Genomic DNA, 17,525 nt, shown 5'->3' with positions numbered 1-17,525 from the left:
TCTATACTCACTGGCCCCTCCCTCTGCCGCCCTCGCGCCCTTTCTTCAGTTCCTCGGTAGAGCTCTCGCGCTGGAAGGAAAAAAAAAACCCGGAATGTTTGCGAACTGAAACCTGCCCTGCGTGATGACAAGGCACGCAGCAGACGAAGAACGTGCAGGCAAGTTGAGGATGCGGCATAGCGCGCACACACTTTAGTGGTGCTGATGCTGGGAGGGAGGGGCGGTTGCTTAGCGACGAACTCATACTCCTAGCTGCTGCTGCAGCGATAAAGGGAAAATACTGCCACCATTCTCAGAGCACTGGGAGGGTAAGTATAACAATATATTTTATTTATGAAGCGCTTTTCAATAATATGGGTATTTGGGCGTCTCCAGCAACAGTTTTCATAAACCTTTAAAGCAGGGCTGTCAAACAATTCAAATTTTCAATCATGATCAATCACACAGCTTTTGTTGTAAATTGCAATTTCTCTAAATGGTGATTGTATTCAGAAATTTGAAAAACTGTGATTTAGAATTCTAAAGTGAGGAAAAATAGACTTGTGCATAGAGTTTGAGTTTATTAATGCTATATATGTATATGTACAGTGAAAAAGTATTTCCCCCCTTTCTGATTCCTGAGTTTTTTTTATCACACTTAAATGTTTTGGATCATCAAACCAATTTTCATATCTCACAAAGAGAACCCAAGTAAATAGAAAATGCAGTTTTTAAATTTTTTTTTTTTTTTTTCCATTTATTAAGGGTAAAAAAAATCCAAACCTATCTGGCCCTGTGTGAAAAAGTAACTGCCCCCCTTGTTAAATCATGAGTTAACTGTGTTAACCACACTTCTTGGAAAGCTAAGTTCAATTTTACTAGCTACACTCAGGCCTGATTACCACCAGGTTTGTTGAATGAAGACATCACTTAAATAGATGCTGTCAGACAAAGTTAAGTAGGCTACAAGATCTCAGAAAGAAACGCATCATGCCATGATCCAAAGAAATTCAAGAACAGATGAGAAAGAACCTTCGCTCTGACTGAGCCCCAGAGTTCCTGTATGGAGATGGGGTAAAGTTTTAGAAGGACAACCATCACTGCAGCCCTCCACCCAGCTGGATTTGTCTCTGCACACATTAACAGACTCGAAAAGGCCCAGACAAAAGAAATGCCGTCGAGCTTGACCTTGGCTGCCGAGCAGCATGTGTATGTTGATATGTGTTGGGCTTTACTCTGCCTTCCAGCCCTGGTTTGTGGTACATCAGGCCCTGGGATGAATCCTTAAAGATCTACAAACCTTAAACGTGCACGTCTGTATACATGTATAATTGTCTCTTATTAGGCCACATATTCTGTCATTTTAAATTAAACTGAATTACTCTGTGATTAAGAGCCCCAAATAATGATTATAATCTTAATGATAATTATTATTATAAGACATAATGTATTCATCTCACAATGCAAAAATTGAGTTTCTCTGGATCTTACCACTACTTAATTTTGAAAACAACAATTATAGGTTTGTCATATAATGGGTTACCCTGCTCTGTGACTCTTCTTCAATTGTTTCTCTAAAGTTTTGTGTGCTATTAGTTTATTTAGCACCAAAGTAAAAAGTTTTACATGCTGAACAGATAGAAAACTCTTTTATTTTAGCTCTGGGCAATGTAAACAAAGCCTAGTTTCCTTTACAAGCACATAAAAAGGGTGTGTGGCAAGTCTTAGAAAGACTAAATGTGACAATAGATGCAGTCAAATATATTCCATCTGTCAGAATCCTTGAGCTACCAAAACAAAAAAAGAGTTTGGTTTCCCTGAAGTGAAATTGCCCGAACAAGAGGACTGTCATGTTAAATGCTGCTAATGTGTGATAGTGTTTGATAAGAGTTTTACCAGGCACTTCAGATAAAAGCAAGACCCACCAAATCAATTTACAAGGGGTTCTATAAGCACTGCTGCTTCCCTCACATCCTGTCTATTCACTCGCATTATCCATCAATCCTTCATCTCTCCACTCAGCTTCTCATATTGCACTAATCTCTGCTTCTGACGGCCTCTGGATCCAGCCAATCATCAGTTAAAACAAAGCCTATTATCCAGCTAGTGTTAATTCAGTCACACAAAACTAACTTACCAAATGATTAACATGGAGAAGAGCAACTTTACACTCAACACTGTAGAAATATCTGTTGAAATTATGGTAAAAACAGTCAAAAAAGACCGTTTATGACAGTAAATGACTTAAAGGTTGCATGCAGTGTTATATCAGTGAAAACAATCACTACTATTTTTGCATCAATTTTCTATCATTTACCTTTCATTGTAGAAATGATAGTATTCATGAAATATAATATTTTAACTTTAACCCCTCAACGTCTGAAAACACAAATAATAGCCAGAAAATTCTAATTTTTTGCAACAGAAATGTTCATTTAACTTTCTACTGAAATTTTAAAAAAATCAAAATTTCCATAAAATTTAACAATTATATTTTTAGTATCTCATTTTATTCATTAGGTGTTTTTGGTAACTGATAATATACTTGAGGTCATTTTTATCATTTATCAGATTGTATTCATAAGTTTTTTTGAGTAATTTATTGAGCATATTGATTAGATAGAGGTATCATAAAAGTATGTATCAAATATGCGACAACAGGCGTTAAGGGGTTAAAGTACAAGTATTGATTTTTGTTTTTCCCATAAAAATTGAGCCATACAAAAGTCTTGCAATTCACACACAAAGAAGAATAACACATATTGGGACAAAATCTGATGAGTTATTTTGTAATTTTTTTGCTGACAAATCTCTCTGAAACTCTAATAGTAGCTGTTCTGAGTCAGCATTTTCACAGTTTTAGTACTACCCCTATGCATTTGTCACAAACAAGTCATAGTATCTTTCTAGTGAACACAAAAATAATGAAAGTGAGAAAAGATAGATTTTAAGAGGCTATAGAAGATCCTCAAAATAAACATGCCATCACTGAATATTTTTGAAGGAAACAGGATTTGAAGTGAATTTGAAATAATTTTGTTCTTTCAGTGTTTTTTTCCTCTCTTTATTCTTTGGTCTGCCAGTCTACAGCTCCATACTCTCGCCCAGTAGATGGTAGTAATGCACCTTTAACTTCCTCTAGTGCAGTGGTTCTCAACTGGTCTAGCCCCAGGACCCACAAACACCTCCTTAATGTGAAATCTCAACCCAAGTTTCCCAAACTTTCAACTTTCTCTAAAATCAATTTAGCAAAAAATGTTGCAGTTTGGATCCTTGATAGAGGAAAACATATACCTGAACAAAGATGTTAGACAGCGATGGTTTAAGACGGCATATCATTGAAGGTTGGCTCAGACCTCCATGTCATGGTCTATGGCAGTGGACCAAGACACACCATATCCCTATCTATACAAAATAGCCTTTTTAAAACATGCTACAGTAAATCAAGCATATAGCATTAGCTAGGGTAGGCCACAGAGTCAAGCGCTGCTATAAAATTGAGATCAGCTGATCTCATGCAAGCTGTATCAGCTGATGGCCGGCTGATCCACTTCCAAGCACGCTATTGGGTAATTGCACTCATGCTGCCATGTTTAAAGTGCTCTCGCCTAGCTATGCTTCGGTGCTCCCTCTGCAAGCCGCTTTTAGAGCCCTCCTCCACCCCAGCTCCTCCTTTATTCTGTTTCTGACTGTATCAGTTCTGATGTCATTGATGCCTGCTCTGCGTGCTTTTTGCTGCTTCTCTTCCTGCCTCAGGCTTTCCTTGTATGCACAGGAAACACAAGAGCTGCTTGATGCTGGGTGATCCCAGACCAGTTAAATATGAATGACAGCAATAAATGCAAATGTATACTGCTAATAAAGAAAAACTATTTATAACCGTAAGTTATTTGTGTTTCTTGACAAAATGGTCCTGACTGAAGTTATTGTATAGTCTTTTATTATTTGATGCACAAATTTTATGTTAGAATTGAAATCATACAATTATGTAGAGTCATTTTAAAAGTCAAAATTCTTTCTTTAAATGGGAATTATTTTCTTTGTGCAACATTTCTTGGAAGTTCAGTGAAACAAAGTTGTAGTTTATCAATCTGACTGAAAATTCCACTGGAAGCCTTACAAATTAACAGTCAACCCTGATGTTGTGGTATTTTAAGTACATCTATATTGTGCAGTAACAGTTTGTCATGGGCTGTAAATTGTCCAGTATAACACAGTGATATTCTATAGCTTAAGAAATTATCCACACAACATTTCTGTGAAATTTATATAGAATAAAGTAGAATTTATTTGCTATTACAGACCTTGAATGGTACAGTAAAACACAGTTATGGGACACTGCAAAACCTTTATTTATACACAATTTCCACAGATTTTTTTTTACTGTATATGGTATAAAGTAGTACTTTAACATTAGTTTTTTTTCAGTGAAATTATATAGATTCTGTTGAAGGGATTATAATACTGTTGACAAATTCTCATCAGTAAATAAAATAAATGGTAAGCTGCATTTTGCAAACATTTAAGCATCAAGCTAAGTCTGTCAAATCTCAGCAAAATCAAAAATATCAAAATCCAAATCAAATTAAAAACAAAATTAATACAATACGAGAAAAATTGTAACACCAACCTATCAGTTATTTTATCAAGAAATTGCTGAATTTCAAACAACGATTGGACATAAGTGAAAATGCATCATAACTAACAGTGTGTTATGGGAATTAATTTATCAACTGATGCAAAATCATGTAGGGATGTAACTCAAAGTCTAATATGATACAAATAAAGAACTGGGTTCACAGCATGATTTTATCAGGGGTTTTTTCTTGTTTTTGCAGCTTTCCAATTTTTGCAGACATGAAACGAAAGTCAATTTATGAATACATTTGATATTTTTTTAGTTCAGTTCTCAGGCAAAATGTAAAATATCCTTTTTCCATGTTATCATATGTTGGTAAAATGAATTGTTTAAATATTGCAAAGTTACTAATAAAAGTAGATATTTTTTCTTGATAAAAAACAACTGATAAGTGCTACTTCTACTTTAACTGACTTTAAACAAGGCAACTCAAAGCAGATACCGCCCTCAGTGGGATTGCAAATTGAGATATTCTTTAAAAATACACTTAAATTGTCCATATTTATATCGATTTTAATTAAGCTGTGTAGTACCCTTACATCCATACAATCGTGTCCAGTATTTGAACCATTAAACAGAATCTGTCTGTGGCCACTTGGATTGAAAGTAAACAGCTGAAAATGAAAACATGAAGCATCATTGTCCTTCTCTGTAGCGTCTCTATCAATGCTACTCCTGAATGTGCTCACATGTAAAAATGTGCATTTATCCACCAGTAAAAGGAGTATTTCACATATCAACCACTTCAATAAAGATGTAGAAAGTACATATGAAGTTCTCTTAAGACTTTGAGCAGTGAGTATTTCAGGGGTGATAACATGGTGCAGAGAAATAAAAGCCATATATATTGGTGGAAACAGCTCAGTGAAAAACCTGACCCCACTTTACAAGAAGAGAAAATAGGGGAAGTTAATCCTGATACCCTGACGTGATCCTTATCCACATTGTTGCTGAAGCAAAAGCAGCATACTTGTGCAAAATAAACGTAGCGAGGCCTTAAAACATTGCATTGTCTGACCAATTTAATCACTTGCTTACATTTTTTCTGCAATTCTACCAGAATCCAGCCCTCTGCTCCTGGTTTTTGGATACAAGTGATTCTAATTCTGCTTAAAAGTTCTGAACACAAACTGGGGGGGTTTATCCAGATTAAAACCAGGATTGGATTACCTGATGTAGTTTGATTACATTATAATTCTTCCTTTTGAACAACCTGATTTTAAGATTTAATCCAATCTGATAGCTTTGAACCAGTCGAATTACTTCAGAACAACTTGGCTGGAGGATGTGGCAGAAGATTTGTTCAGTATGAATACAGACAAACATTTCAATTCAAAAGAGAAATTCATAACTTATCTTAGAGTCAAATACTCCAATGGGGAAAGCGCATACAAATACAAGTATTTCTTACATAAAAAACATCCTTTAAAAAAACTGTTTGCATTTGATATAGAAACCCACCAGTTGGAGACAGAGAACCTGCTGCCTTGCATTTCTCCGCAGTAATACTGATGAATTCTCAAATTTGATTGGTGCTTTGTATGTGTGGCATCCAGCATAGTATCTAGAGAAGAAGACATTTGGAGGTTTTCTTCTCTGTACTGCTCGTGATTTTCACCTCTCTGCCTGTAGGACCCTGTTGAACATACAAATACAGTCAAGTTTCACATACAGATGAATATAAAAAGTATTAATCTCCTGGGATGTTTTACCCTTTTATCGATTTTAGAAATCAATCACAGTCAGTATAGTTTGAAATAGGGACCACATGAGAGCAGTAAATGTGTCTCAAGTGATTGTAGTATAATGGCTACCATTACACCATGAAGACAAAAGAAAACTCAAAGCAACTCAGAGGAAAGGTTATTGAAAAGTATAAGTCAGGGGAGGGATACAGTTATCTGGTGCAACACACACAGACACTATCTTAAAATAGCCTAATAAGCTCAATAACACAAGCACAAAAACTAATGAAATGACAAGCTTTTCATGCATAGGCTTATAATGGGGAAAAGGCCAATTGTAGTGACGAACAGTAAAAATTACAAATTTGACTATTTTTCTCAAAAATGAAATCATAACATTACAAAATGCATGATTATATCATGCAGTAGCTATGAGATAAAAAACTGTGGTTTGAATGGGAGTCAATGGGACATTGTCCACAAGTGACTCCAAAGGATCCTAAATTTTAAATCGGATGCTACACAAAAACGAATAATGCATCAACGTCAATATTTTGTCTAATGTTTGACATACTCAGGTCTGATTTAAAAAAAAAAAACACCCTCAATATCATAAGTCGTTTCCACTGTGCAGTTTGGTTCAGTTCGGTGCGGGGCAGCACGCTTTTTTGTCGTTTCCATAGAGAAAGGGTCCCAAAAAAGCGAACCGTACCGTCCCACTTTCGGCACCCTTCCGTAGGGGTGCCAATCTTACCTAACCATACCAAAAGGTGGAGCTACACACACAACAATAGGGGCTGCACTGACGTCACGTCAGCACGCGACTCAGCTGCTCACCTCTGGGCTTCAAAGGTGGAGGTCTGCTGTGAGAAGCGGGCGAAAACGGGAGAAAAATGGACCAATATCTGCCTAAATGGGAAATATTTGGACTCGACGGAGAACCAAACTGTTTCCTAGTCTATGGATATTGGCATCTGGCCACAAATCAAGTTTCCTGACGTTTATCTGGATGATTTTAAGAACACAAAGCAGAACCTGAAGGCTCACATCAGTCTGATCCATCCGTGACGGATGAGAAACTAAATTAATGCAGAAGTTTTGTGAATACGAAGCCTTTGAACTGTTCATTCTCATCAGTAACTAGCTATTAATCTACGTCTTACGTTGGATAAACTGTGAAAACATCGCTCTGTGGTTGTTTAACGGGCTTGTAAAACTTAAGGCTGCAGACTATTTTTAAACAAGATCAGCGCACCCCGGATTTCTGACTTAATCTAGCTTGATTTTAACACCAGCTGAACTTTAACTTTATTTTGAATGCGGCGAATTCTCACAGTACAGCTCTTAACTTTCATATTTTGTCGTATAAACTGTTCTAGACTAGATATATTCACATATTAACGTAGCATTACGACTTAAACCGTCTCTATACACGTATTCCATCAGCTGAAGATCTTTACAGACAGTGGTTAATATCATTAAGATGTAGTTATTTTTTTAAAAGCACTTTCAGCTGAAATAAAGCTGTTTACTGCTCATTCCCGACTGATTTCTGTCACTCATCCTTTCTATAACTCTGCAGCTGGAACAGCTGACTCGCGCTGTCTGTGACTTTACATGCATGCTTTCACAGCCCCGCCCACCCAAGTGAGAGCACGGGTGTCTGTGGAAACGCAAACTATTTTGGGGTTTAGCGTACCAAACCATACCAAACCGAACTGAATCAAACCGGACCCCCTGATGGAAACACGGCTTTAGTTATCTGGAAGTAATTAATGTTTTGTGTGGGTATTTTTTTTAGAAAAAAAAGACCATCCTGTAATCAAACTGGCATTTAAAGAGTTAAAATGCAGAAAATTATTCTACATTTGATTGTTTTGATCAGAACTGAAGTTGATCAAAATATCTGACCAAAAAAGCAGAAAAAATATTAATGTATACTATTTTTATTGCCATTTTTGGAAGTGGACGTTTTTGTCCTTAATGACCCGAAAGGGTAGTAAATGCTACACAAAAAATTATAATGCATCAAAGTCAATATTTTGGCTAATCATTGACATGTCCACGTTGGATTTAGAGATAATGCCCCAGCCATGCAACATTTGGTTTGAGGAAGATATCACATTTTTCACTTTTTTAAAATAAAAACATTAACTTTAAGTAATCAAACTGGCATTTAAAGGGTTAAAATCCTCAAAATCATTGAATGTTCAATAGTTTTGAGAACAGTTGAAGTTGTTTAAGAGATTTATGCAAAAAAAAAAAAACTGAGAAAAAGATCAATCTGTTCAGTTTTTATAGCAGTTTTTTGGAAGTGGACATTTTTGTCCTTAATAACTTTAAAGGTTAGTAAATTTGTTTCACAATGTTCCCCTGAACTATTAGAGCAATAGAAAATTGAATTCAAAAATTTGCCAAGAAAGAAACTTTGTTACAAAAAAACTGGACCATATGCTCTAACGCAGCCAAAATGGTGAGCAGATAAAGAGGAAAGATTTGCCCAAATGGACAAAAATGTCCTTGTGATTCCTGAGGCTTAAATAAGAAGTCTTATATTGATGAGGGAACAAATGCTTCCATCTGGTATTATTTGATATGTAGAGTTTGTTCGGACTTACTGGTTTCTTGCTGGATTTCTGTAGTATGTCACTAGCCAAAGCCAGGAAAGACTAAAAAAAGACAGACAAAACAATAGGGGAAGATAAAAGTAAAGTGAAAGTAGCATATTTGTATAATTATATAAACATGCTCAGAAGCTAAAGATTAATGAGAATGATGCCAGAGTTGTGTTAGTCAGTGCTTCAGTTCCAGCTCACCTCCTCCACGTTAATGCTGGACTTTGCACTTGTCTCAAAGAACCTGATGCCGTGATCTTTAGCCAACTGCAAACAACAGACACAGATCAGGATGTAAGTCATAAATCCTTCTGCTTATCTTGATTAGATGTAATGGAGGGCTTATAAAAAGCACATGGCACATGCAGAGAATACATTTAAAAGCATAAATTGTTATATAACCAGGTTGTGTTTTTCTTCATCTCACCTTCTCTCCCGTCTCCTTGGAAACCTTACGCTTAGCTTCAATATCGCACTTATTACCCAGTAACATTCGACTGACCCCAGCTGATGCATTCTGGAAAAGAAGAAATGCAGGTAATTGATTAGTGAAACTTCAGTTCAAGTCATAGTGTTTTCTGTAGTGTGGAGTTCATTGAAGAAAAAAGCAGAGGAAAGAGAAGTCTTAAGAATAAGTCTGGACTGAATGAGCTGCAATGTCTCCATATTTAAGCACCAAGATATCTTCAATGATAGGTGCATTTGCACATTTTGGTTAACTCTGATTAGGCTGTCAATTTTTGTCTTTACAGAGAGGATTTATGCATTCACATTCTTTTTAATTGAGTCTTTGCTTCCCTTCTTAGCAGGTTTTCATCAAAGGGTTTGATCTTAGTCCTAAGAGTTGTAATTTTTTTCTATTAGGGGCTCAATCAATGTCCATCAAAAGCAGTTTCAAGAAAAGAATCAAATGCCAGCTATCATTACAGCACAGTTCTGGCTTTACTCTTTTATTCTTGCATGAATTAAGTGTTGTCTTGACCTTTTCCTGCAGATTATACCTGTTCAGAGTATCCAAGTTTTCAAACCTAGCTTCATAATGTGTGCCACTGACACATATTTTCCCTATTAACACCTGTTTTCAGTCCACACACTCCTGAAAACTTTAAGAAAACTTTAAATATTTTCCTGAGTTGCTTGTTCACACTTGTCCCTCACAGTAGGAGGCTTTCCCTGCCAGATAAGCAAGCTTTTGGGGAGAGGGACATTACTAAAACACTGTTCACATAAACAAAACTTCTAAAAAATCACTGACTTTTTCCGGGTAAGCTGCATGAAGGAACACAAACATCTGAATTATTCATCCTGAATTTTTGCCAGTGGCTGGTATCTTCCTCCACTCAACATGTTGATGTTGTGAATGTGGTTTTGATATAAAGGCAAAAAATCTCACTATAGCATTGTAAAGTGGACTCTGTTGCTTCATCCACTACCTCCGCATATTACTGCTAGTGCTGTGCTCATGGGGATTACCGCTGGTTTTTATTATGATAGGCTGCATCAGAGGGTACAGTCTAAACCTGCCCTCTTTGTAAAGTGTCCTGAGATAACTACGGTTTTGAATTGGCGCTAAACAAACAAAGATTGATTGATGATTTATTGATTCTTTTTACACTGTGTGCTGCCTCCTCAGACTGCTCTCTGTCTCTCATATCTGAGAGGAACAGTCACCCTCTGTGAAACAATGTGAACAACCAATTCAAGAGAATTTCAGGGGTAGCCTGCCAAAAATTTTCAAGAAACTTTCAGAAGTGCATAAGTGAAAAAACTGTGGCTACTTAAACTGCAAAATAAATTTAAACTACATACATTTATAATAAAACATACACTATATTGCCAAAAGCATTCGCTCACCTGCTTTGACTTGCATATGAACTTAAGTGACATCCCATTCTCAATTCATAGGGTTTAATATGATGTCAGTCCACCCTTTGCAGCTATAACAGCTTCAACTCTTCCACAAGGTTTAGGAGTGTGTTTATGGGAATTTTTGACCATTCTTCCAGAAGCGCATTTGTGAGGTCACACACTGATCTTGGACGAGAAGGCCTGGCTCTCAGTCTCCGCTTTGATTCATCCCAAAGGTGTTCAATTGAGTTGAGGTCAGGACTCTGTGCAGGCCAGTCAAGTTCATCCATGCCAAACTCTCCATGGCTTTATGGACCTTGCTTTGTGCACTGGTGCACAGTCATGTTGGAACAGGAAGGGGCCATCCCCAAACTGTTCCCACAAAGTTGGGAGCATGGAATTGTCCAAAATCTCTTGGTATGCTGAGGCATTCAGAGTTCCTTTCACTGGAACTAAAGGGTCAAGCCCAGCTCCTGAAAAACAACCCCACACCATAATCCCCCTCCACCAAACTTTACACTTGGCACAATGCAGTCAGACAAGTACTGTTCTCCTGGCAACCGCCAAACCCAGACTCGTCCATCAGATTGCAAGATGGAGAAGCGCGATTCGTCACTCCAGAGAACACATCTCCACTGCTATAGAGTCCGGTGGTGGCATGCTTTACACCGCTGCATCCGACACTTTGCATTGCACTCGGAGATGTATGGCTTGGATGCAGCTGCTCGGCCATGGAAACCCATTCCATGAAGTTCTCTATGCAATGTTCTTGAACTAATCTAAAGGTCACATGAAGTTTGGAGGTCTGTAGCGATTGACTCTGCAGAAAGTTGGCGACCTCTGCGCACTACGCCCTTCAGCATCCGCTGACCCCGTCTGTCATTTTACATGGCCTACCACTTCGTGGCTGAGTTGCTGTCATTCCCAATCACTTCCACTTTGTTATAATACCACTGACAGTTGACTGTGGAATATTTAGGAGCGAGGAAATTTCACAACTAGATTTGTTGCATAGGTGGCATTCTATCACAGTACCACGCTGGAATTTATTGAGCTCCTGAGAGCGACCCATTCTTTCACAAATGTTTGTAGAAACAGTCTGCATGCCTAGGTGCCTGATTTTATACACCTGTGGCCATGGAAGTGATTGGAACACCTGATTTCAATTATTTGGATGGGTGAGTGAATACTTTTGGCAATAAAGTTTATATGCTGAAAATGTGCAATGAGGTCCTTCACTCTTTGTAAAGTTCCACCAAACCAAGTCTCTGAGTAGAGCCACTTATACAGTTGAAATATGATGAATAATTCCCATCAATAATGACATTTTTAGAAGAATATAAGTTAAACAGCAGCTTCAGTCTGACTCTTTTGCTACATCGAGACAGTTTGGAAAATGCTATGCTTCCAATTTTGTGGCAACATTTTGGGGAAGGCCCTTTTCTATTCCAACATGGCTGTGCCCCAGAGCAAAAAGCAAGGGCTATAAAGACACAAGTTTGGTGTGAAATAACTGGCCCACACAGAGCCCTAACCTCAACCCCAATAAGCACCTTTAGGATAAACTGCAACAACTGAGCTAACAGACTGAGAAGAAGGTCTGGTTTCTATTCAAGGTTAGCTGTCACTCAATTTTTCAGTGTGAAATTTTTCAATAAGAATGTGCTTTTCTTTGTTCTGGGTATACTGTCCCTTTAAAATTACTATTTTTGCATTATTCCAGCACAACATGAGCACTGAGCTAAGGATCAAACTCACAGTGAACATGTAACCAACTTATTTTTCCCTGTTTTACTAAGTTTCAGGTAATGCCAAAAACAATTGTATCAAACTTTGGGAAAACTGCAGCTCCACTGAAACTCTCTGTTCATTAAAACAGCTAAAGATTTTCCTGTAAACAGCAAATTATTTCAATAGACTTATTTTAATTATGGCCAGATCACATAGTTAAACTTTTACCCATTTTTACTTTTATATTTCGACTTCTGTATTATCTATATACTGTAATTTTCTCTTGACTTTTTATAAAGATCAATGATTTCTTTACACTCTCTTATAGTATGTTTCTTTGCCGTTTGAAGCATCTGATGTCTTGATTAAGGCCTTTAAATTGCCTTGTTGTCTTGCCTATCTGGACAATGACATAGCAGAGACATTCTCACCTCTTTAATGCTCTTCATCCAGTTCTGGATGTTTTCGAAGGACTTCTCATCTGTGATGTCATACACCAGGATAATGCCCTGACGCAGACATACAAAAATGAGGGAGAGAACTGAAGGAGTTAGACAAAGGAGCAGCAGTGATGTCAGCCTGATTATCAAGTCTGCTTGTTCCGCAGGCATCCTGAACTCACCATGGCTCCTCTGTAATAGGCTGTAGTAATGGTCTTGAACCTCTCCTGGCCCGCTGTGTCCCTGCACAAAATAGGAACATTCAGTGTGCACTGATGCATGCATGTCAAGCATTAACTTTAAAATAAAACTGTATGCAAAGATAGAACTGAAGATGTTAAAACAGATGTGTCCAAATTATGGCCTATGGGCCCCCTTTTTTTATTCAATATAAGTGATTGCATAAATATTCCCCCCCTTTGAAGTTACTAGCATAATTCAACAGAGGTCCAGTAAATTGGTGCTTGTAGTCTCACAGTTTGTGAAATTGGGATCTACTGAGTGCAGTGAATGTGTCTAAAGTAATTATAGTATAAAGACACCTGTGTCTGGAAGGTCTAGTCATTGGTTATAGTATTCTTGGCTACCATTGCACCATGAAGACAAAAGAACACCCCAAGCAACTCTGTAAAAAGGTTACCAAAAGGATAAGTCAGGGGAGGGATACAAGAAAAACAAGGCACTGAACATCCCCTGAAGTTCAGTCGAATCCATCCTCAAGAAAAAAAGGAATATGGCACATGTAAATCTACCTGGATCAGGCCGTCCTCACAAACTGAGTGATCGTGCAAGAAGGAGACTAGTAAAAGAGGCCACCAAGACACCAATGACTACGCTGACGGAGTTACAAGCTTCAACAGCTGACATAGGAGAGACTCTGCATACAACTGTTGCCCAGGTTCTTCACCAGTCAAAGTTTTATCAGAAAGAAGCACAGAGAGAGCCACTGATGAAGAAATCTCATTAAATCTCTACTAAAGTTCTCAAAAAGGCATGTGGGAGACTCCATGGTCAAGTGGAAGAAAGGTTTTTGGTCTGATGAGACCAAAATGGTGCATTTTGGCCATCAGACAAGACACTATGTTGGTTAGATGCGAAACACTGCACATCACCCCAAACACACCATCCCCACTCTGAAGCACGGTGGTGGCAGCATCATGCTGTGGGTATGCTTGTCGTTAGCCGGCACTGGAAGGCTTGTAAAGGTAGATGGTAAAATGAATGTGGCAAAATATAGGAAAATCCAGGAGGACAATCTTATTCAGTCTGCAAGAGAACTACAGCTTGGGAGAAGATTGACCTTCCTGCATGATGTGACCTGAAGCATACAGCAAAAGGTAGACAAAAATGGTTCAAAGACAACAAGGTAGATGTTCTGGAGTGCCCAGACCTCAATACAATGGAGATTGTGACATTAAATTGTATTATTTGTCAGAAAAGCAAAATTATAGTCATCATGACTGATTTATAAAATCAGTAAAAGGGTAATACATGAAAGGGGGTCAGTACTTTTTATAGGCATCAAAAATCCCTATTTTCTCTGCTATCTGCTTTGTCTCAAGGTCCATTTTACAAAACTAATCATCTTCATGAAGCAACACCAAGTTTCCAGGCTTCTTCTCTTGTTGTGCATCTAAAGGTGGAGAGGAGCCATCAGCGTTTCTCCTCTCTGCTGAACAGAACGCCGTTCTCATACTGAGTGGTGGCGGATTCAGTAGAAGCCATGTTGGCCTGGGCCTCCTTGGAATTTAATTAGCCACCCCAAACAATAACAATAATATTTGTGGCTATTTGTCTTGTAAAGCATCAGTGGAAACCTGTGATGTAGGCTGTTTTTTTCCCCTTAAGCATATTTAATTAATCAGCATATCAAAACCTGCACTGGATTGGTTTTCCTAACTTTAAAACACTATGGGGAGGTAAATCAAAGTGCCTCAGTCTTCCTTTTATTTTCTGTATGTTACCCTTAAGTGAAAAAACTGACATCCCTGTCTTAAAAATCACAGGAATGCATTTGTGTATTTTAGGTTACGGAAACAAGCTTATGTTGCTGTAAAAAGTCTAATATGACAACCATATAAAAAAGCTTACTTGACAGAAAAGCCTGTTATAAATGAGAACAACAGGGAGGTTCCTCTTTTTTTCCTGTAACTCATCGTATTACTCAACAATAACTGCCATGCCAAGAAAAAATGAAGCGTTTTCACATGCAAAGAACTGTCAATGCTCACCAGACTTGCAGTTTCACTTTCTTCCCATCCACATCGATGGTTTTTACTTTAAAGTCGATGCCTGATAGACAAGAGGAGGACAGGAAAGAGCAAAGAGGAGGGGGATGATGAGTTAAATACCTCAAATGTGAACTCAAAACACACCAAAGCACTCTCACACACACACACACACACACACACACACACATAACAGAATATATAGGTCACCCTCACAGGGGTGGTTCATGGTCACTCCCATTATGATTATGACCCCCTCAGTGCAAGAAAAAGACGTAAAGGAAAGACGTAAAGCCCTGCGAGACGTGTTTTCTTTTCCTGCTGGCTGGACAGACAGATAAACAGCGATGGGCAGAGGAGAGGGGGAGGGGGGGGGGTCCTGTCCAGGCCAGAAAGCCAACCATTCTTCTGGGAACGTAGAGATGGTGAAAAAGATAGGAATGAGGGTGGGTGGACCCTCTGAGAGCCAAGTGTGAGGAATGAGATCTGAGGGAGAGATGGGGGAGAAAGGGTCAGGGAAAAGACATTCAACAGGAGAGGAAAAAAAGAAAGATAAGAGACTGAATGGAGAAAAACGAAAAAGAAGAGAGAGTAAACGGGCTTGTTCAGACTTGAAAACAGTCTGAGAAACCAGTTGGAACAGTGTTGAAATCAAAAGATGAAATCATGACATGTCTTTCTAATCACAAGCGCCTGCAGACATTTCATGTAAAAGCAAATATAACACTGAAATGTCAACATACCGATAGTGGAGATGTATGTAGAGTTGAAGTTGTCCTCAGCGAAGCGAATAATCAGACATGTTTTACCCACTCCGCTGTCCCCGATGAGCAACAGTTTGAAAAGGAAATCATACTTTTTCGCCATAGTTGAGGTTTGTCCTGAAAGTTAGAGCAAAGCTAGCTAGGGAAAAGAGGCCGTCCCTTCCTGGAAACAACTTTTCATCAAGTTCAGTTGAGACTATTAAAATTACGCAGAGCTGTTGAAAAAGTTTTCCCCATGTACCGAGTGTATCCTCTTTTTCTTTTTTTTTCCTCTCTGACTTGTCACCGGTAAATTCCGATCCCCCTCAGTGCCTCTGTGCTCTGTTTGGATTAAAAATGAACTCCATTAAAAGTTGAACAGTCTACTGCAGGTCATTCTTCATCTCTCATGGCCCATGGCGCAGTCATTTTAATGTCTATTTCAGTCCGTTCACAAACGTACCGGGGTGGCTACGTGTTTGTCTGCCTCCAGCAAAACTTGCCGTCGGCACAGATCCCAGATCCGCTGAAAAGACTAGTGACGTAGTGTGGGAGTCTCCATGGGAGTAAGGGCTCAGCGGATAGCTGAAGTTACATCGCGTGAACACTAGATGGCGACATTTGATTTAAAAAAAAATGATAAAAAGAACTGTTGACAGGAAACTATTTATGGCATCAGTCAGCATTTTTTACATTAAAAACACAATAAATTACGATGTTTCACCAAAGTATCCAAATTTTAGATAACCACATGACCAATCCCCTAGATGTTTCCTGTTTATTCATTTTGGTAAAGAATTAGCAGAGGTAGAAAAAATACACGACTGTTGTACTCAAGTAACAGGACAGTTACTCTGGTTATGTTTTACTTATATAAAAGTAAAATTACTGGTCTAAAGATCGAGTCAAGTAAAAGTATAAAGTATTGAATTTAAAGTTTACTCTAAGTACTTAATAGCTACCGAGGAGCTGTTCAGTAAAACATGATCTTTTCTTATTGCCAAGAACATGAAGAGAATCTTCCACATCGTTGTAAAGTCACACAATAGATTAAAATACACCTAAAATTTGGCTGTGTTGATTGAGCTGATATGGAGTTAAATTTTACACTTTAAAGTGTCTATAATGGTCCACAATACAAATAGTTTAACTACACTTTATATAGTGTTAAATATTTAACATTATGACAGAGCTGCAATAACTCTAGAAAATCTGTGGCAAACCTTTGGTGCCACTTTAAAAGAGCCAATATTGGTCAACACTGCATATAGTAAAACTTTCTTTTTCAAAATGTTTAGTATTCTACAACTGACAGAGCTGCAGTAGCTCTCCAAAACCTGTAAGGTGGGTCTCTGGCAAGAACAAAACAGCAAGTGAACCTCATGGCAAGGCAATACACACTGATGAAGATTATGTACTATGCATCTTTTGGAAACACTTGAAGTCATAGGTTGACATATTAACTCGGTGATAACTCCATTCATGGTGCAATTGTGTCATAATTTTCAGTTTTTTCATTTTGGTCACAGAATAAAAAAAAAAAAAAAACAACTTTTTTTTTAAAGGGTCCTTTTTTGTTTTATTTTTTATTTATTTTGTTTTCTTCATTTAATGAAA

General features: G+C 38.0%; 1 protein-coding gene across 1 annotated transcript; it reads right to left on the bottom strand.

The window, feature by feature from the left end:
* Positions 1-4,238: 4,238 nt before the first annotated feature.
* rab13 (RAB13, member RAS oncogene family) lies at positions 4,239-16,423 on the bottom strand. The gene is made up of 8 exons (XM_041792979.1): positions 15,909-16,423; positions 15,169-15,229; positions 13,120-13,180; positions 12,929-13,006; positions 9,346-9,435; positions 9,120-9,185; positions 8,922-8,972; positions 4,239-6,254 (listed from the first exon to the last, which is right to left on the bottom strand). Exons 1-8 carry the CDS (start codon positions 16,030-16,032, stop codon positions 6,183-6,185), a joined length of 603 nt encoding a protein of 200 aa, XP_041648913.1. The 5' UTR covers positions 16,033-16,423; the 3' UTR covers positions 4,239-6,182.
* Between the last annotated feature and the right edge of the window lie 1,102 nt (positions 16,424-17,525).

Source organism: Cheilinus undulatus, linkage group 8 (assembly GCF_018320785.1).
Source record: "Cheilinus undulatus linkage group 8, ASM1832078v1, whole genome shotgun sequence".
NCBI lineage: Eukaryota > Metazoa > Chordata > Actinopteri > Labriformes > Labridae > Cheilinus > Cheilinus undulatus.
The sequence above is the reverse complement of the archived record's forward strand: the minus strand, read 5'-3'. Positions and strand labels throughout refer to the sequence as shown.